At 48.1% G+C, this 27,730-nt stretch overlaps 7 protein-coding genes across 7 annotated transcripts; 5 read left to right on the top strand and 2 right to left on the bottom strand.

Annotated features, from left to right (window-relative positions):
• Positions 1 to 1,986: 1,986 nt before the first annotated feature.
• BJ212DRAFT_1299530 (uncharacterized protein) lies at positions 1,987 to 2,557 on the top strand (the record flags this gene model as incomplete). The annotated part of the gene is made up of 3 exons (XM_041332880.1): positions 1,987 to 2,120; positions 2,144 to 2,213; positions 2,264 to 2,557. 3 exons carry the CDS (start codon positions 1,987 to 1,989, stop codon positions 2,555 to 2,557), a joined length of 498 nt encoding a protein of 165 aa, XP_041193346.1.
• A 1,553-nt stretch (positions 2,558 to 4,110) lies between these two features.
• Positions 4,111 to 4,617, top strand: BJ212DRAFT_1480640 (uncharacterized protein; the record flags this gene model as incomplete). The annotated part of the gene is made up of 1 exon (XM_041340127.1): positions 4,111 to 4,617. One exon carries the CDS (start codon positions 4,111 to 4,113, stop codon positions 4,615 to 4,617), a length of 507 nt encoding a protein of 168 aa, XP_041193345.1.
• Positions 4,618 to 4,850: 233 nt separating this feature from the next.
• Positions 4,851 to 5,393, bottom strand: BJ212DRAFT_1353237 (uncharacterized protein). The gene has a single exon (XM_041335580.1). It carries the CDS (start codon positions 5,199 to 5,201, stop codon positions 4,893 to 4,895), a length of 309 nt encoding a protein of 102 aa, XP_041193344.1. The 5' UTR covers positions 5,202 to 5,393; the 3' UTR covers positions 4,851 to 4,892.
• Positions 5,394 to 6,272: 879 nt separating this feature from the next.
• On the top strand, positions 6,273 to 9,109 carry BJ212DRAFT_1480639 (quinon protein alcohol dehydrogenase-like superfamily; the record flags this gene model as incomplete). Its single annotated transcript, XM_041340126.1, has 7 exons — positions 6,273 to 6,494; positions 6,543 to 6,565; positions 6,622 to 7,150; positions 7,213 to 7,302; positions 7,352 to 7,600; positions 8,187 to 9,010; positions 9,070 to 9,109. 7 exons carry the CDS (start codon positions 6,273 to 6,275, stop codon positions 9,107 to 9,109), a joined length of 1,977 nt encoding a protein of 658 aa, XP_041193343.1.
• Positions 9,110 to 12,386: 3,277 nt separating this feature from the next.
• Positions 12,387 to 12,913, top strand: BJ212DRAFT_1299529 (uncharacterized protein; the record flags this gene model as incomplete). The annotated part of the gene is made up of 3 exons (XM_041332879.1): positions 12,387 to 12,491; positions 12,587 to 12,817; positions 12,839 to 12,913. The coding sequence occupies 3 exons, from the start codon at positions 12,387 to 12,389 to the stop codon at positions 12,911 to 12,913; spliced, it is 411 nt and encodes a 136-aa protein (XP_041193342.1).
• A 359-nt stretch (positions 12,914 to 13,272) lies between these two features.
• BJ212DRAFT_1461289 (uncharacterized protein) lies at positions 13,273 to 17,665 on the bottom strand (the record flags this gene model as incomplete). The annotated part of the gene is made up of 14 exons (XM_041338917.1): positions 17,382 to 17,665; positions 17,102 to 17,334; positions 16,754 to 17,051; positions 16,332 to 16,702; positions 15,925 to 16,282; positions 15,716 to 15,871; positions 15,128 to 15,663; positions 14,841 to 15,066; positions 14,414 to 14,786; positions 14,254 to 14,360; positions 14,046 to 14,193; positions 13,919 to 13,995; positions 13,695 to 13,867; positions 13,273 to 13,645 (listed from the first exon to the last, which is right to left on the bottom strand). Exons 2-14 carry the CDS (start codon positions 17,164 to 17,166, stop codon positions 13,273 to 13,275), a joined length of 3,261 nt encoding a protein of 1,086 aa, XP_041193341.1. The 5' UTR covers positions 17,167 to 17,334; positions 17,382 to 17,665.
• Positions 17,666 to 24,138: 6,473 nt separating this feature from the next.
• BJ212DRAFT_1446853 (cytochrome P450) lies at positions 24,139 to 26,457 on the top strand (the record flags this gene model as incomplete). Its single annotated transcript, XM_041338311.1, has 14 exons — positions 24,139 to 24,174; positions 24,374 to 24,462; positions 24,524 to 24,620; positions 24,676 to 24,809; positions 24,864 to 24,989; positions 25,047 to 25,296; positions 25,346 to 25,503; positions 25,559 to 25,626; positions 25,680 to 25,766; positions 25,821 to 25,855; positions 25,906 to 25,952; positions 26,002 to 26,124; positions 26,182 to 26,211; positions 26,265 to 26,457. The coding sequence occupies 14 exons, from the start codon at positions 24,139 to 24,141 to the stop codon at positions 26,455 to 26,457; spliced, it is 1,473 nt and encodes a 490-aa protein (XP_041193340.1).
• Between the last annotated feature and the right edge of the window lie 1,273 nt (positions 26,458 to 27,730).

Here is a 27,730-nt window from a genome sequence, read left to right as displayed (position 1 = left end):
ACACTGGTCCTTTCCGCCGTCATTAGCCCTAGTGTTATCGGTCGTTGAACAATCTTCTATTAATTCACAGTGATAGAATTGAACAGGAATCGACTACTTGCGTGAGCAACAGTCACAGCGCCAGGATACATCCGATGCACAATCATCCCCAGCAGACGGGGCAATAGACGTTTGAGAAATCATCTTGCTGGTGGCGGAGAGGGAAGATGCCTTAGGTAACGCGCCATCACTGAGTCAGGAGACACCTTCGTTAGATTATGGGGGGTTAGAGTCGGGAAAAGGCTAGGAAGGTAAGAGCAAGATTGACATTTGGCTGGCGCGGTGACGACGACTAACAGCATATGTAGGACATTGAAGGCGAGGATCGGAGAGGATAGAATGATGTGTCAGGCAATCCACGCGACCAGAATTGCAACATGAGGGGATAGACAACAAGAATCGCATTGCACGAGTCGAGACATATAAGAGATTTGGTCGATAACAAGACTACGAAACGCAATTCTGGGAGGTCAGTTGGAATGAAGAACTTATTGCGCATACTGAAGACTGGGACTTGGGCGCCTGATCTGCATAGCCATGCCGAAGCTGTGAGGCAAAACACGAAGATACAGCATGGCAGGCCCACCTCGTACGGGGCTTAGAAAACAAGCTCCTTATAGCTCGACACCCTTCCTCGATTCTGGGAAGAAAACGCCCACTCCATCGCAGCTTTCGCTCTGGTCAAGTGCAATATCTGGATTCTGAGTAAGTGATAAATTCGTACAGCAATTGATAGTAAGAGTTGAAGTTACCACGCACCTATCAAGTGGATCCCGAAACAAAATTAATGAAGAAACCAGCCCCTGCTAATCACAAGAACTTGACGACAACGCCTTACCGAAAGATTAAGATAGATACGAGTATCAGACGCATATTGCCCTTGCCCGGTGAACAGCAGATGATCACCTATGCATGGGATGGCTCATTTCGAGTCTGGGACTTGGAGAGGGGCACGCAGGTTGGGGAGGAATGGGAGGATAAAGATGAAAGTGTGAAGGCCATGGCATTGTCGCCGGATGGCAAGATGGTAGCAAGCGGGAGTTCGGATGGCGCAGTGAGATTGTGGAACATCGACACGGGCAAGGTCATCAAAGAATGGACGGGGTATATGGAGAGAGTGCGTTCTGTGTGCTGGAGTTCAGACGGAGAACGAGTGATGAGCGGAACCTCCGATGGAACATTCAGAGTGCGGGATGTTGAAGGCGGTGCAATAATGATCGGACCAATCAAGGCAGGAGAGTTGGTGAACGTGGTTTGCTACTCACCCGACGACAAGATGATTGCTACCAGCGGGGACACGCTAAAAATCTGGGACGCCAACACAGGCGAACTGTTCAAAACATTCGAAGTTGCATTTTTGTACTTGGCATGGAAAGGAAAAACGCTTGTTGCTGGGGGATCCAAAATCACGAAATTCGACACAGCCACATGGTCACAAACAACAATTCTCACTGAAGACTCGGGCAATAATACTGGTACCCATACCATCTCATTATCTCTCGATGGGCACATCCTCGCATCACACAACACCTATACCGTCCAGCTATGGAACCTCGAAACCAATCTGCCCATTGGAGCACCACTCCACCACTGTGAAGATTCGGTAACATACGCGACCTTTTCTGCAGATGGAAAGTTCCTCATTACCGGCTGCGATGACGACCACATGTACACATGGGACGTTTCCGCTATCATGAAAGAAGCTGGCCTTCTGTCAGATCTTGTATGCTTGAATACATTTCATTCTTCATCACACTGACAATAGATTGCTCCCAAGGTTGATGCTACACCTCGACCAGTCCCAACGACGAAAGGTGCTCGTCGAATACCCCAAGGATTTTTTGACAGTGCACGAGATGTTGATGTATGTGAACTTCATCTTTCATCAAATGCTTTGACCGATATATTGTTAGTTGCCGAGCTCGCGTACTCAACCATATGGGCAACATGACCGTCCCACCCCAGCACCACGTCAACGCACCGGCAGTCGCTTATCCTCCTTCTGGAACCGCTTCAAGCTACATAGGGCAAATGAGTCCGACACCCGATCCCGATCCCACCCACTCAGCTGGACTCGAAATGTAGTCTCTGGCATACTGCGCAGACGACATCGATCAGATATCCAGTTGCGTGAACCACCAATAGTTGAGGTCCCGTACACAGCGGGCAAGCCTGTATGTGTCTTCCCTCAATCCTTCTTTATTTCTGACTCCCTTTCGCGCAGAGGAACTATCACGCAAGAAAGAAGAAGCCAGCTGCCAGCTCGTCTCGACCTCTAAAAACTCACACCACGCAACAACCCAGCGCGGCAACTCAAGGCGCACTATCGTCATTACAACTACCACCTCCCACTGCCGCCACTACCTCGACACTTTCCGCTGTCGCTGGTACTGCCGGGGCAACGGGAACTGGAACAAGCTCACGTCCTCATATTACTATACGAGATTCTGGATGGCGCGCTCGTTTCATCCTCTGGATTTGTTGCGTTCCTATTGAAAAAACAGACGATCAGCATTAGGGAAGCGATATTTCGATTTCTATGTTCCATTCATCTTTGTTGTTGACTCATCTATAGATAATTCTTCACGACTCTCGTGCCGTTGTCGTCTAGTGTTTCACAGGTGTGTAGTATTGTAGCGTAGCAATATCCACCAGGTGTTGAGTAATTATGTGCGCATGCAAAGTTGACAAGAGATAACACCAGGATCAGCGAGACGCTTGTCAAATATTCTGAGGATTCTTTGACAATATATACGACATATATGTGAGGTTCATCTATAATGCCGGAGTCCTGCTTGACAAAAATATGAATTCTTACAGTCCCATTTCATGAGCGACGCGACGGTCCCGCCGTATCAGCACGTTAGTGTCGCTTACTGTACTTCTGACGCTGCCACCCCGATCCACATGAGGCAACTGAGCCTAACACCTAATTTCGACCCCGGCCAACTTAGCTCAAACCTTCATCTCTCACATCCAGTTGCGAGAGCCACACGTAGTCGAGGTTCCGAGCACAAGGAGCAGCCTATGCATTTTTTCCCTTCTTGGTTCTTCTCTGTCACTGCCCCGACTTCTGTAGTGGCTCTACGTATACCAGATTAGCCTGGGTCAACGGTAAAATCCGTCTCAATGACACACGCCAATTCTTGACAGTCTTGACTCCATCAAGCTTCAAAACTTCGGCTTGAAACACAATACTCACTTTGTCAGTTCTTAAATCACTGCGACTCGTAGTCCGCTCGAGACGTGCCAGTGGTGAACAGCTTGCTAGGCATAACTTTTTCATAATGGAGGTGCGACCTGCGTTAGCATGACTCGAGTTTCATCCAGTTCGCTGGAAATTTCAGCATGAAGAAGTTCAACATTGTTTCTGAGTTGATGTTGTCGACTGACTGACTATCCCATGCCATGGTAGAGTGTTGGCCAGTCAGGAGGATGCAACGGGACAAAATGGAAAGCTACACAATTTCAGGTGACTGAATCATTCGACAGGACAGGCTGTATGGTCTGGCAGATCCCACAGGAGCACTTGTAATAGATAAAATGTGGTGAGTGACATTCTTGCCCGTCTGTGCCCGGAAACAAGCGCGGGAGAGCCATGATGAGACGGACCTGTTCAAGCCAGAAAGACATTTTTTACCTGCCAGTGAACCTCTATCCACAAGGAAACCCCGACTTGAAGGTAAAGCAAGTACATGTTCGCTTTCCCTGTTCAAATTCTGCTGACAATGAAGACTGGTGCTTCACCGTCATCAGTCCACATTCCACAATGGGCCACTTGACCAAGCTGTGGATGCGCTGTGGATGTGGGCATTTGCCGGGACTCCACAAAAAGCTCCCATCTGCATCTTCTCCATCCTTAGCTTTTAACACGCCAGTCATTTTACATCCCCAGCCTTCCTTGTTGCCGCTGGGCTTACCCACTGGGTTCCCCAGTATCCCCTTATCTCAAGGCCCCATCGCGCTTCTCAGCTTCTATTCGCTGCAGGTTTACTCCGCCCAGCCCTCTAGTGACTACACCCCACTCCATAACTACTACACGCTGCCCCCCGTTCCGGGTTTTCATCTTCCATGACTTCCATGAAACCACAGAGCGGCCTTTTCCCGAGTTTGCTGGGTTGCGACATCCGCGCGTCTGTGCCAAGCGCTCAGGCCAGACCCCATCCATTTCGCACACCCTCATCCCCGAACACATCATTCACCGGGCGTTTGTGCACACCTATCGAGGAGGAGGAAGAGGAAGAATCGACTTCCGTGGAGCCACAGGGTGGCCTTTTCCTGTGCTGCGACACCAGCGCGTCTGTGCCGAGCGCTCAGGCCGGGGCGCCCTCTCCATCTCGTACACCCTCATCCCCGAGTAGATCATTCATCCGGAGTTTGTGTACACTTATCGAGGAGGAGGATGATGATGGATCGACTTCCGTGGAGTCACAGGGTGGCCTTTTCCCCGGCTGCGACACCAGCGCGTCTGTGTCAAGCGCTCAGGTCGGACCCTATCAATCTCGTACGCCCTCATCCCCGAGCCCATCATTCATCAGGCGTTTGTGCACGCTTATCGAGGAGGGAGAAGAAGAATGAGCATTGAGAAGCAATTGAAGAATCGAAAGATGGTGTATGGGGAGATGGGATTTCAATGATTGTATGTCGTATGAATTATGTACATTGTTCATTCCTTAAGCTAAGACTGGTCCGAGCGATGGCATACGTATATACTGTACAGCATAAACCTGAATTGAGACTTCAAATTTCAAGTATAACTAAGGAAGACAGATGAAAAAAACACTTTCGGACATTATGACGCTGACTGAAAGCCCAGGAAGTGCAATGGTGGACATTATGTATAAACCAAGGAGCTATGATAGAAACAAACTCGAGCGGAATGAAAACCAGATCAAACTCTCTGGCTGCCTAGATGCACCTGCTGACAACCACTGATAGTCTGACCATCGTCGTAGACTTACCGCGTCGTACACAACGGCAATCGCAAAATAGGTTGAACTATTTCTTGCGCGAATTGGAGGACACGAGCATCTCGGTAATGTCATGTTTGCATTGAGGAGCGTTGCAGCGAGGGGTATCCATGCTCGTATCACCGCAGTCGCTCGCCAAGCACTGTACCAAATCGGAAAGATCAAAGTGGGCGCAGAGATGTAGGTTGTCATTAACACGCTTACCGGAGCAGTTGGCAACGTTTGACATGCTACGTTCAGGAATTCCACCAAAAGGCAAAGAGTGTCAGTCCCAGCGATGCAACTCGGGTATCAAAGACGCGAGTGCAGGTGCCGTACTTGTAGATTTAGAGGTGAGATGAATTGTCTCATCGTTTGAACTTAGGCATTCTTCTTGCCCGACACATGAGTATTTTGATGTGGATGCACTCCCGAAGTCAGATGCACAATCGCGGGTTGAAGACTTCCTGCTTAAGCTATAGTGAGATAAACACTACGCGCATCGTGCATATATACCTGATTTGCAAGTTGAAGAGATGCTTGACGATCCGAACAGCGCGTCCCTGCTTGATGATGGAACGTCAATACCAATGTATAACTCCAACCGAAGGATATGTGTTGAAAGATAGGAACGGAAAAATGTATGATAGTTTGTACTCAGTAGGTATGAGTAATCCCTTACTGGTGACGGAGAAAGCCTATCCAATGTGTTAGCATGACATGTTCCTTCAAGTATGGGGACATGGATCTGGAAGAGACTGAATAGACGAACAATAGGAAAATGTAAGGAAGATAATGATGCTGTAAGCTAGCCAGTAGGGAGAACTTTTGAAAAAGTTCACGTAGGACGTTGAGAACCAAGGGCGAAAGAGGAGTTGGATGAGCTTAGTTAGACTTGCCACAGAAATGCAGAGGATGGATACGACAATTGCAGAATCGTATTGGGCTAGTGGAGAAACACAGGGATTACCGAGGTGTTAATTGTATTATCATGATTTGGCGCTTAAACTGCACGGCCAAAACTGTGGAGCGAACACGAGGCGAGGAAAATGCACCAGTAAAAGACTTGAACAACGACTTAAATTTCCATCGAACGAAACTCCCACTCCGTCGCAGCCTTCGTTCTGCATTCGTCTTTTTGTGTACAAGTCAAGAACATCTGGATTCTAAGTAAGTGATGGGATGTAATGGCAAGAACTGAAATTATCATGCACCTATTGAGTGAATCCCAAAATCACAACCGGGGGACATCCAGCCCCTGCGAAGCAAGAAATTTCAGTGACAATGCCTTACCGAATGATCAAAGTACAGAACGGCATCAGCCACATCTTACACCTGCATGGTGGACAGCGGGTTATCACCAATTCATGGGATGGCTCATTTCAAGTCAGGGACTTGGAGAGAGGCATGCAGTTCGGGGAGGAATGGGAGGAAAAAGATAGAGTGGAGGCCATTGCATTGTCGCCGGATGGTAAGACCATAGCAAGCGGGAGTTCGGACGGCGCAGTGAGATTATGAACATCAAAACGGGCAAGGTGGTAAAAAAGTGGACAGGGCATACAGAGAGAGTGGTGTCTGTGCGCTGGAGTTCAGACGGAGGGCGAGTGGTGAGCGGATCCAACAAAATATTCAGAGTGCAGGATGTCGAGAGCGGAAAAACTATCCTTGCACCAATCAACACAGATTTATCTGTGGTTTGCTATTCACCCGATGCCAAGATGATTGCCACTGGCGGTCCGGATGACCTCAAAGTCTGGGACGTCGACACAGGCGAATTGCTCAAAACACTGGAGGGAGGATTTATGTGCTTGGCGTGGACCTCGGATGGAAAAACGCTTATTGCTGGTGGAATCGAGATCGCGAAATTCGACACAGCCACATGGACTGTTCTTGATGCTCGCAGCATAATCCTCGCCGACATCATTTTACTATCTCCCAATGAGCGCATCCTCGCAAGCACATCAGTCCTGGACAAGACACTGCAACTATGGAACATTGAAACCAATCAACCCATCGGAACACCACTTTACCATGAAGAAAATGTGAGCTGTGCGACCTTTTCTGCAGATGGAAAGCTCCTTGTCACTAGCTGCCGCGACGACCACATATATACATGGGATGTTTCCGCTATCGTCAAAAAAGCCGGCCTTCTGTCAGATATTGTAAGCTTGGATGCATTCCATTTTCGATGACACTGACAACGGATCTGCCCCCCCCCCCCCAGGCTGATGCTACACCGCAACCAATTCCAAAAATGAAAGGCGCTCGTCGAGTACCTCCAGGGTTTTTTGGCGATGCACTGCGAGAGGCTAATGTACGTGTTCCCCATCTATGATTAAACACTTTGACAAACATGTTGTCAGTCGCGCACTCGTCTATCCCGATCCCATGAGCCGCATAACCTTCCCATTCCAGCACCACATCAACGCACCCTCAATCCCTTATCTTCCTTCTGGCACCGCTTTAAGTCACACAGTGCAACTGAGCCAGACACCCAATCGCGATCACAATCTCTCAGCTGGACTCGAAACTTATCTGGTATGCTACGCAGACGAGATAGATCGGACATCCAGTTGCGAGAGGTCGAGGTTCCTTATACAGCGGGAAAACCTGTGCGTTTTTCTCTTTCACAGTTCTTCTTGAATCTTGTATGCAAAGTTGGGATATGATAACGTTAAAATTGAGTATGTCCGCGATGAAAAATGCAGAATCGCATTGGTCCAGGAATGCAGGTTTGCGGATTGTGCTAGTAGGACCGCAATGCCGAGGGTCAACGCAGATTTGAAGGAAGTGGACATATCGTCAGAAAAGAGTGTTGAGCGCCTAATCTGCACAGGTACTGAAGCTAACACGACTCGGAGGATCCCGCAAGGAAGACACCTGAAGTAGACTTAAACAACCACCTTCCTCCTGCTTGAATCTCAATCAAACGAAACGCCCACTCTGTCGACTAGCTATCGTCCCGCAATCTTCTTTCTGTGTACAAGTCAAGCAGATCTGTATTCTGAGTAAGTGAGGGATTCGTACGGCATATGACTGACTGTAAGAATTGAAATTATCGCGCACCCATTAAGAGCATCCCGAAACAGAAATCATGCAGCATCCAGTCCCTGCGATGCAGGGAACCTCAATAACAATGCCTTACCGAAAGATCAAAGTAAAGGACGGCATAGAACACACTTTACGCCTACCTGGTAGACAGCGGATTATCACCTATTCAAGAGGCGATGTCTCATTTCGAACTTGGAAAGGGGCACGCAGGTTGGAGAGGGATGGGAGGACAAAGAAAGAGCATTATCTGTCATAGCATTGTCACCGGACGGTAAGACAGTAGCAACCGGGAATGACAATGGCGCAGTGAAATTGTGGAGCATCGACAAAGGCAAGGTTGTCAAAAAGTGGACGGGGCATACAAAGGAAGTGCTTTCCATGTGCTGGAGCCCAGACGGAGGGCGAGTGGTGAGCGGATCAGAAGATGATACATTCAGAGTATGGGATGTCGAGAGCGAAGAAACTATCATCGGACCAATCAACGCACAGAATTATCTGTGGGCAGTTTGCTACTCACCCGATGGCAAGATGGTTGCCACGGGTGGGTCGATGGGGCTCAAAGTCTGGGATGCCAACACAGGCAAATTGCTCAAAACACTGGAGGAAGGATTCATGTCCCTGACATGGACCTCAGATGGAAAAACGCTTATCACCATAGGGGGAACGGATATCAAGAAATTCGACACAGCCGCCTGGTCACAAACAGCGATTCTCGAAGACTTGAAAGATTCCCATACCATTACATTATCTCCCAATGAGCGCATTCTCGCAAGCACATCACACAAGATGACAGTGCAACTATGGAACCTCGAAACCAATCAACCCATCGGAACACTACTCCACCATGAAGAGTACGTGAACTGCGCGTCCTTTTCTGAAGATGGAAAGTTCCTCGCAACTATCTGCAACGATGACCACATATTCACATGGGATATTTATACTATCCTCAAAAAAGCTGGCCTGCTAGGTTTGTTAGATTGTAAGCCTGTATACATTTCATTCTCAATGTTACTGACAACGGATTTGTAAGGATGCTATATCCTCTACGCCCTGACCAAGACTTCAAATGAATACGCTCGGACTGGTCCATGCGTTCGAAGCCGTCCATGTAACTCATTGATGCGAAAAGCGTTACTTTTCACATCCCAGTCACACGGATACATTCTTCTCTTTTCCCTTCATTATTAGGAATGTATACAGAAACATAAGGAAAATACACGGGGATGTCACCGCCACCAGAAAGAGTCTCAAAGACGATGCATTCCTGGCGGGGGAGAGAGACTCTCCGAGTTATAAGTTCATGAAAACCCTAGGTATACCTGTTCAGGAGACACCTTCCTCCGAAGATGGGGGCCTGGAGCTGGAAAAATAAAACTAGGAGGGTGTGATCAGGATGGCAGATTACGATTTGGCAATGGGGTGACGAAGAACTCACGTAGGACGTTGAGTACGAAGATCGGAGATAGCAAGTGTTCGGAATAGTGGGATGGATACGTGTCGATTCTACCACGAACACCATCTTGGAACACGATGTCTTACTTGCACTGTATAACGTACATGAAATGAGCGAAGGGATGAATTTGACGTGAAGAAACAGACTGACAGGTACAAAGCTCAGAGGGTGAAGCGTTGACATTCGAGCCTGAGTTTGATCATACAAGCATGCACCATCCTGGGTGGCTCAGGTTGATAGGTGCAGCGACGCTCTCGCACTTTTCCGTTCGCATTTTCCTTGACAAGCAGTCTACGTGCGCTGAGCCAGAGGGTTGTGCCCCTTGATGATTGGAAGACGGAAACATGATATAAATAACGGTCTACAAACGTACCATACAATTCGGTCTAAACGAAGCCGTGCGTCTCGAGTCTCGACAAAGATTTCTTGGCCAGGCGTTCATGTGCCACCCATTACTTGGAGACACTGTCTAATTTATTTGTTTGTGCGTAGGCGAACCTAGAGCTGGAACACATGAAGCTGGGAGGATGTGACTAGGACTGCGAAGATTATGACGCATTGGTCGAATGGTTAAGAATTAATTTAAGAGACCAAAAACGACGTTCAGATGGGAGAGCATGATGCGTGTGGCCTCGTGCAGCCCGGTAATGTCCTTGTTTGCATCGAGGAGTGTTGCACCAAGGAAGGTGTCCATGCTCGTCTCAGTGAATCCAGTCGCTGAGAACTGTGCCCAATTGCTGGTCATCAGTAAGCGCCAAGAGGATGGAAAAGGAGATCCCCTGAAGTTGGGTTGTTATGGTGAGATGCACATTGAGCCTAGTAGTGGGTACATACACGATTGGTGAAAGGAACAAATGTGTCAGACCAATGCACTCCCGCTTGATGGCAAGATGGTCGAATCATTGCTTTCAGCCAAAGGAAATGTGTGGAGACAGCTTACCGAAGCATCCTGTGCAAACGCGCAATGATGACGTCCCAGTAGATGAGGCAATAGACGGTTCAGTGAATGAGGTCCGGGCGTACGATGGAGGAGACCATTGAAATTGTTTGTTCGGTACTGCACAGATACGTTGCTCCCAGTACATAGATATAGATATGGAAGACGAGGGAAATGATAGATTGCACGAAGGCTAGAAAAATATGAGCAGGATGGCTAGATTTCAAATTGGTTGGCATGGTGACAAAGGAGGCGATAAACGTTAAGAACCAGGGCCGGAGAGAATAGTATCATCATGATGTATCGAGTTGAATTCTCAAGGGAAATGCGGTGCAAGAGTAGATAATAAGACGGTAGAACCATATTGGCTCAGGGAAATACAGGAATGCAGACTTGCAGGATTGTAGGACTACGATGCCGAGGGGTCAATGCGTCAATTGTCATAGTTGGGCGCTTGAACTGCACAGCTAGTGCTGAAGATGTTAAGCGAATGAGGATGAAGCGAGGAAGACACACCAGTTGAAAGTTTAAACAACAACCTCCCACCCCGCTCTAATTTTCATTGAACAAACACCCACTCCGTCACAGCTTTCGTTCTGTATTCGTCTTTCTGTGCACAAGTCAGATACATCCTGGATTCTGAGTGAGTGGTGGGCATGTATGGGATTTGATGGCAAGAGCTGAAATTATCATGCACCCATTAAGTGAATCCCCAAACCAAAATTATGGGGCATCCAGCCCCTGCGAGGCACGAGAACTTGGCGACGATGCCTTACCGAAAGATCAAAGTGAAGGACCGTATCAGTCACATCCTATACCTGCCCGGTGGACAGCGGATTATCATCCCTTCATGGGATGGGTCATTTCTAGTCTGGGATTTGGAGAGGGGCACGCAGGTTGGGGAGGAATGGAGGGACAAAGAAAGAATCGTGGAGACCATAGCATTATCGCCGGGCGGCAAGACCGTAGCAACCTGGAATGAGGATGGCGCAGTGAACTTATGGAACGTCGACGCGGGTAAGGTTATCAAAACATTGACGGGGCACACAAGTTGGGTAAAGTCTGTGTGCTGGAGTCCTGATGGAGGGCAAGTGGTGAGCGCAGCCGACAACGTATTCAGAGTGTGGAATGTCAAGAGTGGAGAAGCTATGACCTGTCGGACCAATCAACCCAAGGAACGCGGTGTGGGCAGTTTGCTAGTTTGCTACTCACCCGATGCCAAGATGATTGCGACTGGCCTTGCGGACGGCCTCAAAATCTGGGATGCCAACACAGGTGAATTGCTCAAAACACTCGAGTGTGGCCAAGTCTTGTGCAGACCTCAGGTGGCAAAGCGCTTATTGCCGGGCGATACAAGATCGACACAACCACGTGGACTGTTCTTGACCTGTGCGAAATCTGCGTCAATACCTTTTCACTATCTCCCAATGAGCGTATCCTCGCAAGCATATCATTCTCTGACAAGACGGCACAACTATGGAACCTCGAAACCAATCAGCCCATTGGAACACGACTTCACCATGAAGACAATGTGAGGTCCGCGACCTTTTCTGCAGATGGAAGGTTCCTCGTTACTGGCTGCTTCTACGGCCACCTATACACATGGGATGTTTCTGCTATCGTCAAAGAAGTTGGCCTTCCGTCAGATATTATAAATTTGAATACATTTCATTCTCAATGACACTGACAATAGATCTGCTCCCCCAGGTCGACGCTACACCGCAACCAGTCCCAAAGATGAAAAGTGCTCCTCAAATACCTCCAGGGTTTTTTGACGATGCACTGCGAGAGGCTAATGTATGTGATCTCCATCTATTATTCAATACTTTGACAAATACATCGTCAGTTGCACACTCGTCTATCCCAATTACATGGGCTGCATAACCATTCCACTCCAGCACCACGTCAACGCACCCTCAGTCCCTTTTCCTCATTCTGGCGCCGTTCGAAGCCACACATGGCAACTGGGCCTGACGCCCAGTCACGATCCCGACGTTTCAGCTGGACTCGAAACCTACTAGTGTCTGGCCTAATGCGCAGGCAAGATAGATCAGACATCCAGGTGTGAGAAGTCGAAGTCCCTTGTGCACCGGGAAAGCCTGTGCGTTTTTTTCCTCTTCCGCGGTTCTTCTCTATTGCTGACTCATTTTCGCGCAGAGAAGCTATCATGCTAGAAAGAAGAAGCCAGCTGCCAACTTCTCTCGACCTCCCAATACTCATACCACGCAACAATCCAGCGGAGCAGCACAGAGCATCCCGCCATCATCACAGCAACCACCTCCAACTGCTACTACATCAACAATATCTACAGTCGCTGGGGCCACTGGGACAACCTCGCGTCCTTACATCACCATAGTTTCTGGATGGCGCGCCCGTTTCATGCTCTGGGTGTGCTGTGTGCCTATTCAGCATACGGGCGGCCAGTATCAGAGACGTAGTAGCGACTACTATATCAGCTACTGGAACAACGTCATGACACGATGACATCACTGTAATACAGGCCGGATACGGGTGTTCTGGATTGTTGTGCGTCTGCTGAATTGATATTTTCTATCATCTCCATGGTCGTCTGCACTCCCTCGTTGTATTGTATTTCCACTACGGTTTTGGTTTTTGAACGAGTCTTGTTCTATTGCCCTATGTATTTTAACTGACCGTGTCAGACATTAGAATGCTTTGCGATGCGGAGACCCTGGTCATTTGCCAAACTTACATGATGGATCTGAAGGTGAATGCAATCTACATAACCTTCTTGCTAGATCGGCAGTGGATAACATTTGCGCATTGAATAGTTTACACCGGGCAGTACCGACAAAAAATTCCAACTTCATATGATTTCGAGTTCACCATGCCAGCCACGCAATGAAAGACTGTAGAAAAGTGTGAATTAAAGTTCCAGTACGGTCGCATAACTCAAAACATACTTTCGGGTATTTCCTCACAATTGCTTTACGAGTTTCGTCCACGAGCAGGATCCCCAAAGCAAAGGTATATGGAAGACCCCAGAACATCCCAGGGATAGGCGCCGTGCCAAACACCCGCTGGAAGCCAGGTCCATATAGGTTCACGATACAGATCAATATTGTGCCCGTCATGCCGACAAGTACCAGCAGGTTGCGACGCGGGCCCCATAGAGGATTTGATTGCAGTATTGATACTCGGCGGTTGCGAACCGATAGAAGAGTCCCATACTGTCCAATGGCCACCGTCACATAGCTAGTGACTCTTAAAATCAGCATCGCGAGAGGAAAAAATGATGACGCACTAAATGCATTGACCAACATCGACGAAGTGGGTTAGTTGACCGGAAGTGTAACCTTGCCAGCCCTCCCCCCATTTGCTGAAAGTCAAGATGACATCATAGAACCCGAGGCCCTGCTGGCTCATGTACAAGAACCACATCGCCATCGCGCAAGGCCACAGCATCAGTCCATAGAACTGGGAAAGTATACATAAGCACGTTTGAGTCACCGAGGCCATGAAACGTACCAAGTAGACATGGAAGAAAAGGCGCCAATCCGTAAGCCTGTCGGTCCTGGCGTTGCGTGGTTTGCGCCGCATCAAGTCTACAACAGGAAGTGAGCACTGGAAAGCTGATGAATGCGTGAACACCCACCCCACTCCGGCTGCTCATACATTAGCGAGATGGACATGATGACATCGTTGGTGATGCAATAGCAGACTTGTTGATACGAGTTCATGGGAATCTGCATGCCTAGTAATACATTTGCGAGGACCGCCATGAACTCCGAATAACTTCCAGCCTGCAACACCATGAGTGTCAAACCCGCTGGGATTATACTGCTTCTGCAAATGCAACTCACAGGCATGAGGTACAATGTAACTTTCTTCAGGTTATCAAAGACTAGCCGACCCATCTCTATTGCGACAGGGATGGAAGCAAAGTCATTCTTCAACAAAATCAACGCGGCTTGAGAGTGACGAGATGAGTATCGTCGAAAAGACCGTTAGGAAAATCTATACCGGCTTCCTTGGCCACATCACTGCCGCTACCCATCGCGACACCAATATCAGCAGCTTTGAGAGCGGGTGCATCGTTGACACCGTCACCAGTCACAGCCACAGTATTGTCGCCGCGGGCCTTGATTTCCTCGACAATCTTCATCTTTTGATCAGGAGTGGTGCGGGCAAACACAATTTCAGTGTATTGCCCGACGATGACATTCCAATCAAACGGTGTGAGAGATGCGACGTCTTCCCCTGTAAGTACTAGGGAGCGGATAGGATCATCATCGGATGGCTTGATAAGATGATAATCTTTCGGCGAGACCTTCTCAGATGCAGCGGCTCGGATATCCTGGATGGTATCAACAACATGCTGAGTAATGATACCGACCTGGAAAAGGGGTTATTAAGGATTTTATAATGGCGGAAGACAAAGAAAAATTACCTGGCGTGCAATAGCTAGAGCGGTGAGCTTAAAATCACCAGTGACCATAAAAACTCGAACTCCAGCTCGTCGAATGATGGAAATCGACGGCGAGACATCCGGGCGAGGAGGATCGCAAATGCCAATTAGACCAACCAAGGTTAAATCGCACATTTCCGAGTACATGAGATCTTCCATGTCATTCGGCTGAAGTCCAGTCTTGATTTCTTCTATGGTTTTCCTACATCTATTACCTCAGCAATCGAGATTAGATGTCAGGGTGCTAAGTCGAAAGTGCTCTTACTCACAGCACAAGTACTCGTTGGCCTCGGCTTGACCAGTCCTCTTGAAGCGTGGCGAACGTCTGCCTCGCCCTACCCGTTAACTTTACGACCGTCCCGTCACTCTGTAGCACACTGCCGCAGGAAGGAAACAAAACATCGGGAGCTCCCTTGACGAACATCCATGTCGACTCTACGTTCTTCTCAGCGGTGTTGACTTTGGAGACCACAGAAAGCATCCATTTGTTGCGGGAATTGAAAGGGATCTCAAACTTCTTCTCATATTCCTGCTGAAGAGTACTGGCATCCACACCAAGCTCCGGAATTGTAAGGGCCTCGGAGAAACGTAAAAGAGCAGTATCAGTCGGATCGCCCTTGATCGCACGATCCTGCACAGGAAGATGGTTGGTCGTTGCGTCGAATTTCGCGCCATTGCAAAGCCTCGCGATCTGATGGAGCGCCTTGAACGCAGAAAATACGGCAGGGTCTGACGCCTTCGTAACTCTCTCATTGATTTCCTCGACACCAAATATGTCATCGAGGAAGGCAATGTTCTCTACCATCTGTGGGTCCATCAGCAAGCTGGTAACAAGAGCAGATGCATTATTCATTTACCATCTTTCCCGCAGTCAACGTGCCTGTCTTGTCGGAACATAACACAGACATGCATCCTAACGTCTCGATGGTCGCCAGGTTCTTGACCAACACCTGACGTTTAGCCATGCGACGGGCAACAACAGTCAACGAGAGTGCCACGCAAATCGGGAGGCCCTGCAAGATGTCAACTAAGAAGAGAATATAAACTTTCACTGCTGGCCACCTACTTGGGGAACGAAAGCAGTTAAGCAGCCAATCGAATTTACGATAGCTGAAGACACAGTGTCATACCCAGGATACGTTGTCCGTAACCAGACGCCGTATAGAAGAATCGACAAGGAGAAGAAAAAGAGTGCGAGACACGAAATGATTTTGGTGAAAAACCACACTTCTTTTTGGATAGTGGTAAGCTTGAACTTTGTTTCTCCCGACATCTTAACAAGGCGTCCCATGACGGTCCTATCTCCAGTGGCGAACACGACTCCATGACAAGTCCCTTGTACGACAAAAGTGGAAGTCAGTGCGAGGTTACGAGTCTCCAGGGCATTCTCAGATGTTGCCTCAAGAGCTCCTGGTACCATTTCGCTGCAAATGAACTTCAGCCGAATTCAAGCACGCAGGACAAGGAACAGACCTTTCACCCGTCAGGAGAGAGCGATCAAAGCGAAGGTCGGACGATGCCTGCACGACACGCATGTCGGCCGGGACGCGGTCGCCAGCGTTGAGCACTGCAACATCACCAACTACGATATCAGCAGCCTTGATTATTTGCTGGTTTCCGTCCCTAATGACCGCAGCCTCATGTGCAATTAGAGACTTTATCGACTTCATGATTCTGCTCGCGTTCCAATCGACCAAAGCATAGAATGTAGCAGAAACAATTATGACCAGGAGCTGTAGGTGATGAGAAGGGGGAAATCGAGCATTAGAGTTGAAATCACGGACCAACAGCACGGCAACACCAAGAGTGAAAGCTTCAGGAGGTCCGAGTGGTTTATAGGAGAGCTAACATGTATGTTAGAAAGGTCACAATGGCAGGTAAACAACGGTACTCACGATACTCAAGATGAACGCGATCCACATGAGAAAATTGAAACCACCGAAGATATAATTAAGCGATTTCTTCCAGTAGACTGTGGGTGGAGGACTAATGACATTCTTGCCATCACGCTCCTTGCGACGAACAGCAGCAAGCTCCAAACCGACTGTGGGATGACTGGAATACCGAGTATATACTTCGTCGACACTCAGTAAATGAGCATCTATGCTTGCAATTGCGTCCGCTGGGTCTGGCGGGGATTTTGAAATCGTCCGAGTCTGTTTCTCTTCGACGCGAACTGATAAGGTACGGTATCTGTTCGTTGTTTGGTCAGCGATATACTGTGCGGGAGGTAGAACACAAACGCGATTTGAATGCCATAGTCTTTCCCGGACCCGGGTAAGTTAGGAGAGGGTGTTGTTTCTGACATCAAAGTAACCTCCTTGAAGGTCTTTGCTTCCTCTCGTTATTTATCATATGTTATCCTCAAGGCAATGCATCGACCGTGCCTTGCCAGACCCTAAAATTTTTAGTTTTTACCAAGAGGTGTTTTTGCCATTCATGCGCCCGGCAGGCAAAATCCCCGAGACATCACGCACTGGGCGTTGTTAGTGATCGATTGATCTGGCGCTAAATGAAACAGACCTAAATGATCAGCCCTTGGAGCCAATGATATTTACCCCCATCGAATGAACTTGCGAAGTGCCTCCTGCGTCTGCTGAAACCTTGCTTGTCATATTTATTGTAGCGGAGTCTGGGAGAAGGTGGCAGGCTAGACCGAAAAACGGACGAATGGTTGAAGGATGCGACAAAGGATCCCGAAAAGGAGTACTAGTAGTGGTAGGCTTTGAAATACATCACACTTTTATCAGTCGTCACTGGTTGTGGTGCTATGAAAGTTCCGGTACCCTAGATTTAAAAGAGTACCGGGCTGGGAAAACAAATCTCTGTCACGGTCGTCCCGATCATCACGGCTCCGAACGTTGGCCCGTCAGCCACAACCTCATTTGGATTTGAGGTTTGTCTTTTTGTTGTGTTCCCTTCTTGCCTCGTTCTCCTCTGAGACTCAGGCTGTTGTCTCCGTTGCTATTAGCTTCTGACTCTTCCCCAGTTGCCAATCAAACTTTCCGCGACCTGTGTCACTTGTGATTTCGGATTGAGAACCCGCAGACGATGGGACATCTGTTGTGTCGTCATGTGTCTTGCACAAGCATTTTGGGTCTCTCGCGAGCGGTTACCTATGTGTAACGAATATCCTGGGGTGTGTTATTGCCTGTCGTGGTACCTAATCTCGGGTTGCTTGTGGACAATTTTGTGACTCTTAATCGAGAACAAACATGCCGAGATCATGCGCGCACATTCATTTGTGTCCTCATCCGATCGCAAGGATCATGCCCGCGATCTGCTTCACATATATGTATGTGATGCTGCGTGTATGCCTCATGCTAAATATTATTTTAAGCTTCCGGAGTCTCCTGACGCCATAATGTCAATCCATAAGGCTTTCGATGCGTCACATCATGTAGCATCCCAGCGCCACGCTCATTCTGAAACCAATGACTCAAAATGCATGGCTCTGAGAGATAGTGGCGCTGCTCGACATCGAGATGCTTATGATCCAAATTCAGGATATATCGCGGACATTAGCATCGTAAATCCGCCCAAAGAACATCCTCACAACCCACTTCGCATACAGTATGCTGCGAAAACGAAGCTATATAAACATGCAGCAAGACAACGGGTACATTTGCATACTAAATTCAAAGAATCGTCCTAGAGTATGACTCTCCCGGACTTCATGACATTTGTGGAAACCGGAATCGATAACCTAGAAGGGATCACCGAGTATATCGCAAAGCGTCACGAGGAAGTGTTCAGAGCATTCTTCCATGGAACTGAAATTCTGTATGATCACTTAAGATCATGCGATAAAAGATATGAAGGGTATAGGTATGCCCTCCGGGGTCATGATTCGAAGTCGAGGGCGAGGTAGCCGCCATTAGGGGCCGCCTCTGGTCAGGGAACATCAATCAGTGGAAAGTGCTTTCTCATCGAAAACGTACCCCGCTATGCTGAGCAGGAAGTCTCCCTGACGCAGAATAGTTAGCACAGCAGAGGTAAGTATAGGGCGATTTTGCTGATCTACTACCACATTTTTGGCTTTGGCTGTTTGACGTACCGGCTATATTAAAACAACGAAGGAACCAGTGGTGGGGATGATGGTGATACAATAGCAATGACCTCGATCAACTGAGACCCATTGATGTTTAACACCGCAAACAAACTCATATCCATTCTAGTAAACATGACGATGGACTGGAAAAAAAAATAGAGTGTGATGCTGGATTGACGGAACGCACGTAAAACGTGACTCTAGATCATGTTCCACTCAGTCATGGGAATATTCAAACCTATCCGTAATGCACATGACATTCGAGGCCAATCAGTCGTAGGTCCATATGAAACTCTCTTGTTTGCCCAGATGCACATGCTAACGTTACCAGCGTGACATCGATTTTCGTAGGCTTAACACTTTGTACAGAACGGTGATCGCAAACTAGGTTCTTGCGTGACTCGGATGTAGCTTGGTTATGTCCTTGAGTGGTCCAGTGAGGGGGGTCATCTTTCTCTTCACCGAAACCACTCGTCAAGCTTTCAAGCACTGCATCCAATCTGAGAAATCGACGTGGGCGCCGACATGTAGGTCACTTATCGTTGGTGTACTTACCAGTGTCATGGACAGATTTGAGAATTTCTCTGAAAGACGAAGAGTGTCGATGGAACCTCGAGTATGAAAGACATGAATACAGATGCCATACTTTGAGATTTGAAGACAAGGGAATGAATGCTCACATCCACGAAAATCGTCTGAACGATGCGCTTTCTTGAGCACCAACCGCCGAGAGTGAGAAATCGGTTTCAATGACGGCAGTTTTCAGCACATCTCACAACCCAATGTTACTGAAAGGTCTTACCTTCGGAAGTTGATGTGGATACATGTAAGGCAGGTGACCTGGTGATATTTGGCTGTGAAGTAGACCCTGGCAGGAGCACGAGTCGTTGCACAAGAAGGAGCGCAGTTTCACGTGACAAACGAGGATAGAAAGGAGATCCACTTCAGCAGTAAATAAGCTTTCGAGTATGGAGATCTCCTGAAGTCGGGTTGGCAGTCGAGAGTTAGAACTCTTGTCCATATCCGGCATGTTATGGTGGGATGCACCTTGAGCCTTATAGTGAGTACATACCTGAGAAGAAGAAATATGTCAGACTAATGCGCTCCCGCTTGATGGCAAGATTGTCGAAACACTGTTTTCAGTCAAGGGAGAGACGTAGGGACGGTTTGGTGAGACCTCGCAAAGAGCATAATGATGTCGTCCTAGACGAGGTGATGGACATTTGAGTAATGAAGTTTCAGCGGGCGATAGAGGGAGACTGTTGAATCTGTTTGTTCGGCACTGCACAGATACGTTGCTCCAAGTACGTAGACGTAGATCTGGAAAAGATGGGAAATGAGTGATTGAAAGAAAACTAGGAAAATGTGTGACCAGGATGGCCAGATTGCGAATTAGATAGTATGGCGACGAAGAATGCAAACAACTCATGTTGGACGTCGAGAAGAAGGTCCAAAGAAAAGAAGATGCGTTAAGTTGCACTCTCAAAGGAATTTCGGTGCGAGCAAATAGATACGAAGACTGCATAATCATATTGGCCCAGGCAGGCTTGTAAGATTGTAGACCGTGATGCGGCGAGGAGTCAATGCAGATGAAGAAAGTGGGCATATTGCAGTGGAAAAAAGCGTTGGGCGCTTAATAAGCACAGCCAGTACTGAAGCTGTGAAGCGAACACGAGGCAAGGAAGATACCTGCAGAAGACTTCAACGACGACTTCCCTCCTGATCTGAATCTCCATCGGACGAAACGCCCACTCCGTCGCAGCTTTCATTCCACATTTGTCTTTTTGTGTACGAGTCGATTACATTTGGATTCTGAGTAAGTGACGGACTTTACGGAATCCTGTGGCAAGAACTGAAATATCGCCCACTAATTAAGTGAATCCCGAAACCGAAATCATGCCGCACCCAGCCCCTGTGCAGCCCAAGAAACCAGCGATAATACCTTGCCAAAAGATCAAACTAAAGAAGGTCATCATGCACATCCTACGCCTGCCCGATGAACAGCGGATTATTATCTATTCGCAGGATGAGTCATTTCGAATCTGGGATTTGGAGAGGGGCACGCAGGTTGGGGAGGAATGGGAGGACAAAGAAAGAGGAGTGCGTAGCATAGCATTATCGCCGGGCGGCAAGACCATGGCAAGCGGGAATATGGATCTCACAGTGAAATTGTGGAACGTCGACACGGGCAAGGTCATCAAAACATTGACTGGACACAGGAGGGAAGTGCGGTCCGTGTACTGGAGTTCAGATGGAGGGCGAGTGGTGAGCGGATCCAGGGATGAGACATTCAGAGTGTGGGATGTCAAGAGCGGAGAAACTATCCTTGGACCAATCAACGCGGGGATTGACAACGTGGATGCGGTTTGCTACTCACCCAATGCCAAGATGATTGTCACGGGCGGGAAAATGGGGCTGAAAATCTGGGATGCCAACACAGGTGAATTGCTGAAAACATTCGAGATTGGACTTACCATGTATACTATGTGCCTGGCATGGACCTCGGATGGAAAGACACTTTTTGCTGGGGAATCCAAGATTGACACAGTCACATGGACAGTTCTTGTCAAGCGCAAAAACATCTCCAATACCATTTCACTATCGCCCAATGAGCGCATCTTCGCGAGCACAAAATACCTGGACAAGACAGCGCGACTATGGAACCTCAAAACCAATCAACCCATCGGAACACCACTTCGCCATGAACGCGACGTGAAATCTGCGACTTTTTCTGCAGATGGAAAGTTCCTCATCACTAGCTGCCTCGACCACCTATACACATGGGACATTTCCGCTATCGTCGAAGAAGCTGGCCTTCCATCAGATATTGTATGCTTCGATACATTTTATTCTCAATGACACTGACAACGGATCTGCTCCCCCAGGTTGATGTTACATCGCGACCAGTCTTAAAGATGAAAGGTGCTCCTCGAATTCCTCCAGGGTTCTTCGACGATGGATTGCGAGAGGCTAATGTATGCAACCTCCATCTATTATTTAATACTTTGACAAATATGTTGTCAGTTGCGTATTAGTCTATCCCAATCCCAAGGGTTGCACAACCATACCACTCCAGCACCGCGTCAACGCACTCTCAGTCGCTTTTCCTCCTTCTGGCGCCCCTCCAAGCCACATGGGGCAACTGAGGGCGAGCAATCTCGAGCACGACCTTTCAGCCGGGCTCGAAACCTGGTATCCGGTATGCTACGGAGACAAGATAGATCGGACATCCAGTTGCGAGAGGTCGAGGTTCCCCACACCGCGGGCAAGCCCGTGCGTTTTCTCTCTTTCGCGGTTCTTCTTTATCGTTGACTCGTTTTCGCGCAGAGAAACTACCACGCTGGAAAGAAGAAGCCAGCTGCCAGCTCGTCTCGACCTCCCAATACTCATATCACGCAGCAACCCAGCGGTGTAGCACAAAGCACACCATCATCACAGCAACCACCTTCCACTACCGCTACTTCGACACTTTCCGCAGTCACTGGTGCTGCGGGAACAACGGGAACACTCTCGCATCCTCATATCACCGTTGCTGGATGGCGCGCTCGCCTTGTGGGCTGGTTGTGTTGTATGCCTATTCAGAACACAAATTGTCAATATTAGTGACGCAGTCCTAACTACCGCATTGGCTAATAGAACGGCGTCGCAACGTAATATCACTGTAATACAGGCCGGATATTGGACATCTTTCTTATTCCTCGTTGATATTTACCATCGTTCCAACGGATCTCCATTCCATCGTTTTTTGTATCCATTTCTGTCCGTTGAGAGATAGACTCTGTAGGACATCGTCGTGGCGTCATGCACGCACAGTGGAGCATGAAAGGGCCCTCAGTAGAGCGCGCACATAGCGTCGACATCAATTGGAAATCGCCCCGTGCTTACAATATGTAGATAAACAAGGTACGATATCATTTTTGTTCGACCAGCTGACAAGGCCAGTTCCACCAATTTCTCTCAACAATATAGGCCAGAACAAATCTTATTGTCTTGTACAATCCTTGCCGAAAATATCACCCTCAATCCACACACTTGTTTAGTAGCTCCTGCTATATTCTTGAATGATGCAGTGCATTGAGACGGCAGAATCACGGACCGAGGTATAGCACGCATCAACTTGTTTCGATTTGCTGCTGCCTTCGATGTCTGTTCGTGCATGATTGCGAGTCGACGAGGGCTGCGCGAGAGTGTGGCAATCGAGACTTCAACATCCCGTGCTTCAAGCGGCTGCTCTTGAATTCCGTCGAGGAATAGGGATGAGTTGTCATCAAGAATGGATGTGATAAATGAGGGGTCCTGTTGGTTGAGAATACGAGGGCCCGCCACGATAACGAATTTGATTTCTCCTCTGTTCAAAATCTCGGTGAAATTTAAAATTTTTGTAGAGATTTCGCTGACTGCACCCAGCAGGTTGAGCTATTTCGGCGACTGTCTTCTGTTGCTGTAAACGTCAGACAAACAATCCTCTCCCTGAACGTCCGACCGAATTCAGCCGAGCGGCCGGCAGGGGCCTAAAGTAGGATCCAGACACACCCCCAGAGTGTCCATTTCCCGGACATTCTCCCAAATCAAGGATTGAACATTTTTGTGCAACTTAGATCTGTGGTTCAATTCATGCACCATCCGGCTGGACTACTCACGTTGTTGTCATCCCCAACTAGCATACCCCAAAGTTCTGAAATATCGTTGTCGTACGTTTGGGACCCGAGCTAGTGTTGCCGCGAAGCGAACTGAAGGCTGAAGCGAATCGAAGTGGATGCACTACCCGTTTCAGATACCAATACCAATGCTTGGGACCAGAGGCTGGATCGACTCATCCGTCGACTGTAAACTGGGACTTACGCTCATCTTTCGGTCCATTCTGAAATGATCAGAATGGGCACATAAGATGAGATTGACGCATTCGTGCTCACGTACTCGTTTGTCCTACCGCTGACTGACGCGGTTGTTGTTACCAGTATGTACCACGAATATTTGACCCCGATATGAATCCTTACTCATCTTGTAGGTCACTCTGACATATGTGTCGCTGATTCCCCAGATCGAAATCCTTCGAGACATAGCACCAATAGGATCACGTATGCTGGCCAAATGAATCATTTGCAATTCCCAGTCCAGATTTCCGCCAGCATGACTGTCGTAGTAGGCGCGGCTCTCCAGACTCGGATCTCCAGAGCCCAACAACTTCTCTTGATTATATATGTAAAGTCATAAGGCCCGTGAACTCGCATGCCAGCATCACTTCATATCCGGGTACAGCCTATGGTGAGTTGTGATGCATCAGTTGGTATGGGGTGCTTAAAAAGCCATTCATCACTTGGATGCACTGTGACTTATGATGAGTTCCTTCCAATCCTTCTTTGCGCTCATCCTACTGCAACTTCCTGACCTGCGCATATCTGACAACACACAGCTCCTCCTCAGTGCTGCGGCTTGTCTTGGCGTCATACTATTAATCTCTCAGGTCTACCTTTTTAAATCAGCGAGCAACCTTCCTCTCCCATCTTCCCCTCCTACTTGGAGACTTGGGGGACACTTCCTTCCACATCGCAAGTAAGAATTTGCATTCAAATCGTTAACTTTTGAAATCTAACTGTGTCCTATCACTGACAAGACCATTTCTCGTCATAGCGAGATGGATTGATGAGTACGGTCCTGTGATCACCATTCGATCAGGATTTGAGAAGATTGTTTATATCGGGCGTTACAAAGTCAGTCCCCACACCTGCGTTGTCATATCTAGAGTCAGCAACATTTTTTTTACAGGCCGCCGTGGATATCATGGAGCATCAGGGTAAATCAGTAGCCGATCGTCCTCCATGGATTTCCTTGGGGATAGCTAGCGGCGGAATGGGCTTCGGAAGTGCACCCTTTGGGGACAGGTTAAATCGGATGCGTAGGTCAGCAGTCCACTATACTTCCCCTTATCTATCCTACTTCCCAACGTGTTGCAGAGCACTTCATTCGCATCTCCAGCCTAAAGCAGCTGAGGCCTATCAGCCCCTGCAGATGTCGCACGTGAAGAACATAGTTATTGGCATTCTCGATGATCCACATAACCTCCAGCGCCATGTGGTAACGTAAGCATTGCTGGTCATGATATTATCAGTAGTACTTTGCTTACGGGTGCTTTGAAGCTATGCTGCGACGACAATTATGAAAGTTGCGTACGGGAAGAATACGCCTACATTTGCGACTGATCCCGAAATGGTTGAAGTTAATCAATTCCTTAAGATGGCTCGTGCACTTCAGCGTCCTGGTGCTTACCTGGTGGATTCGATCCCGTGGCTCAAATATTTTCCTTGGTATGGCCCGGACTTGAAACTGAATTTCGAAAGGAGCAAGAAACTCCACACTAGTGATCTAAACCGCGTGAAAGAGCAAATGGTATGCATTTCTCTTTCAATCTTTACCTCGTGACTGAGCTGTTGCAAAGCGTAATAACGAGGACATTGGGCCTTCGTTCACGAAATATATGCTAGAAAATAGCCATCTCTATGGTTTCACAGAGACTGAAATGGCCTTTCTTGCTGGTGTCTTTCTGCAAGCTGGATCACAAACGGTGAGGTGTTACCTTGTTGTCTCCGAAGACATGTGGCTGAAAACAAGCAAAAGACCTCTAACACCATATGCACGGTGCTCATGGCAGCCGCATGTTTCCCGAGGAGCAAGCTAAAGTTCAGGCTGAGTTCGACGCGATCATTGGAAGGCACCGAGGTAGCTTCATTCCCTATTGCAGCACCATGGTTTCAATAATTTCTGTACTAAAGCACCGACCTTCGCCGACCAAAATTCCCTTCCTCGCTTGCAAGCATTCATCTCTGAGGCTTTGAGATGGAGACCTCCAGTTCCAGACGGTGGGCATCTTCGCTTTTGTTTTACACCTAGGTGCTACAACATTCACGCTGCAGCATTGGCTCACCGAACAATCAAAGACGTGATTTGGGCAAGTGATCTTTGAACGACTATCGCGCGAATTATGATCTTGCCAATCAGGAAAACTATTGTATTCCAGCTGGGACCACGGTATACGGCAATGTTTGGTGAGCATCGTACTTCAGGATGCCAAGGATCTAATGGCCACTGCCTTAGGTCCATCTCTCAAGATCCGGATGTCTTCCCGGAGCCTGACGCGTTCAAACCTCAGCGCTGGATTGATGGCCAAGGTAACCTGAGAGACGATATAAAATTGTTTGTCTTCGGATTTGGTCGGCGGTAAGCATCATCTTTCAAATATTCGCTTTTTATTTTTGGAAATGACATCCCTTTCAGCGTATGCCCTGGTCAACATGTCGCGAACAGGCAAAGGTATTTTATACGCACGCGGTCTCCCAAACTCACTTCGGTTGGTACAGATCGGTGTTCATAACTGCTCTCCTTGTTCTTTGGGTCTTCAGGCTCATTCTGGATCCTACGAAGCCATTAGAGGACATGGGGTTCATGGGCGGGTCAATGCTAGATTCCCGACCGTGCGAATTTGAGTTTGAGAAGAGGATTCCAGAAAAGGAGCTCAGGCGCATGATGCAGGGTTATCCTGAAGTTGCATGAGAGGCTTTGATGTCTGGATGGCTCAGAGAGAGAACAAAGAAACAATCCCCAATGAATCAATATCAACGCATCCCTCCAGGACGGGTAGTATGTTGTCATTTGGCCTGAGCCGATTCTGAATTGTGCATCATGTATTTCCTGTCTCCAAGAAGTGTCTCCGTGTCTCCACTCTCACTGTATGACAGCCTGTGATAATGTATATATATATACAATCCGCTCGCCTGTGGACGGCTCAGTCGTATCGTATATTGTTATCCTGTCGGATTCGTTTACAGCAGTAATGAAGAGTAAACTACGTTCCCCATCTCTCTTTCATTTAGTGCGTGAAAACAACGCCCGAATGTCGCGACGATTCCGCACCCTGGACAGCGCTGTGTACAGTTGACCGTGTGCAAATGCATCTGTACGAAGGTGGAGTACATGCCTGAGCCAATTGTAAAGTGGCGCAGAAGAGGAGTTCGGGTGGAGCGCGCACATGGCGTCGATGCTTATTGGAAATTACTCCGTTCTTACAATATGTAGATATAAAGACGGCCCCATTCATGTAGACCTCTTCGACAGGGACCAATATCTCACGAACTGTATAGCAATGGCCCTGCAGATTGGAAGACTTGCGCACCTAAAACGGCCGGCGAGAATGGCGGACTGATGGAGGCCACACCTCCATCAGGGCATTTGCGAAGTTGGAGACGCGGCGGGACACAGGCGTCCCCCTTTCCTAGATAGTAATATCCTACATAGGGTATTGTACCCCACATGGACAATAATTGGATTTTAAAAAAACATTAAAAAATGTAGACCTCTGGTAGCATATATGCATCACTAGAAATTCTGCACTCGGTTCTTGTCGATGCTTGTGACATTCTTGAACGAACGCTGTGCTGAGTGTGTTTTCACTCCTTGAAGCTGTTGTCATTTGTGTGTCCTCTTGCTGGATCTCATACAACGATTTGAAAATGATGTGCAAGTTTCCGCCATTGAATGACTTACCGTCGTTCTCACTGTATCTCCTTTGCGCCCTCAGGGCCTCATGTACGGTACTTTAATTTGCGTAGACGCGACGCCTCAGGCCTCGGTTTGCTAACCATTCGGCTCTTGAACAGCTAGTTGCATGCAACAAGTCCATTGAATAATAGTCGTGTCACTTGTTCATAAGCATCAACTTTGTTTGGCCAGTGCAAGGCGACTCAACTCGCTCGTACCTCCATAGTAAGGCAAGTCTAGTGAGCATCTTCAAAATAATCTGAAGAAAGCCACTATGACCACAATACTG

Source organism: Suillus subaureus, assembly GCF_016647635.1.
Source record: "Suillus subaureus strain MN1 chromosome Unknown BJ212scaffold_15, whole genome shotgun sequence".
In the NCBI taxonomy this organism is placed as follows: Eukaryota; Fungi; Basidiomycota; class Agaricomycetes; order Boletales; family Suillaceae; genus Suillus; species Suillus subaureus.
Note: the sequence above shows the minus strand (reverse complement) of the source record. Positions and strands in the feature narration are given on the sequence as shown.

Excerpts from the sequence above, each read along its gene's own strand:
- BJ212DRAFT_1353237 (XM_041335580.1), bottom strand. The coding sequence starts at position 5,201 with ATGACAACCTACATCTCTGCGCCCACTTTGATCTTTCCGATTTGGTAC.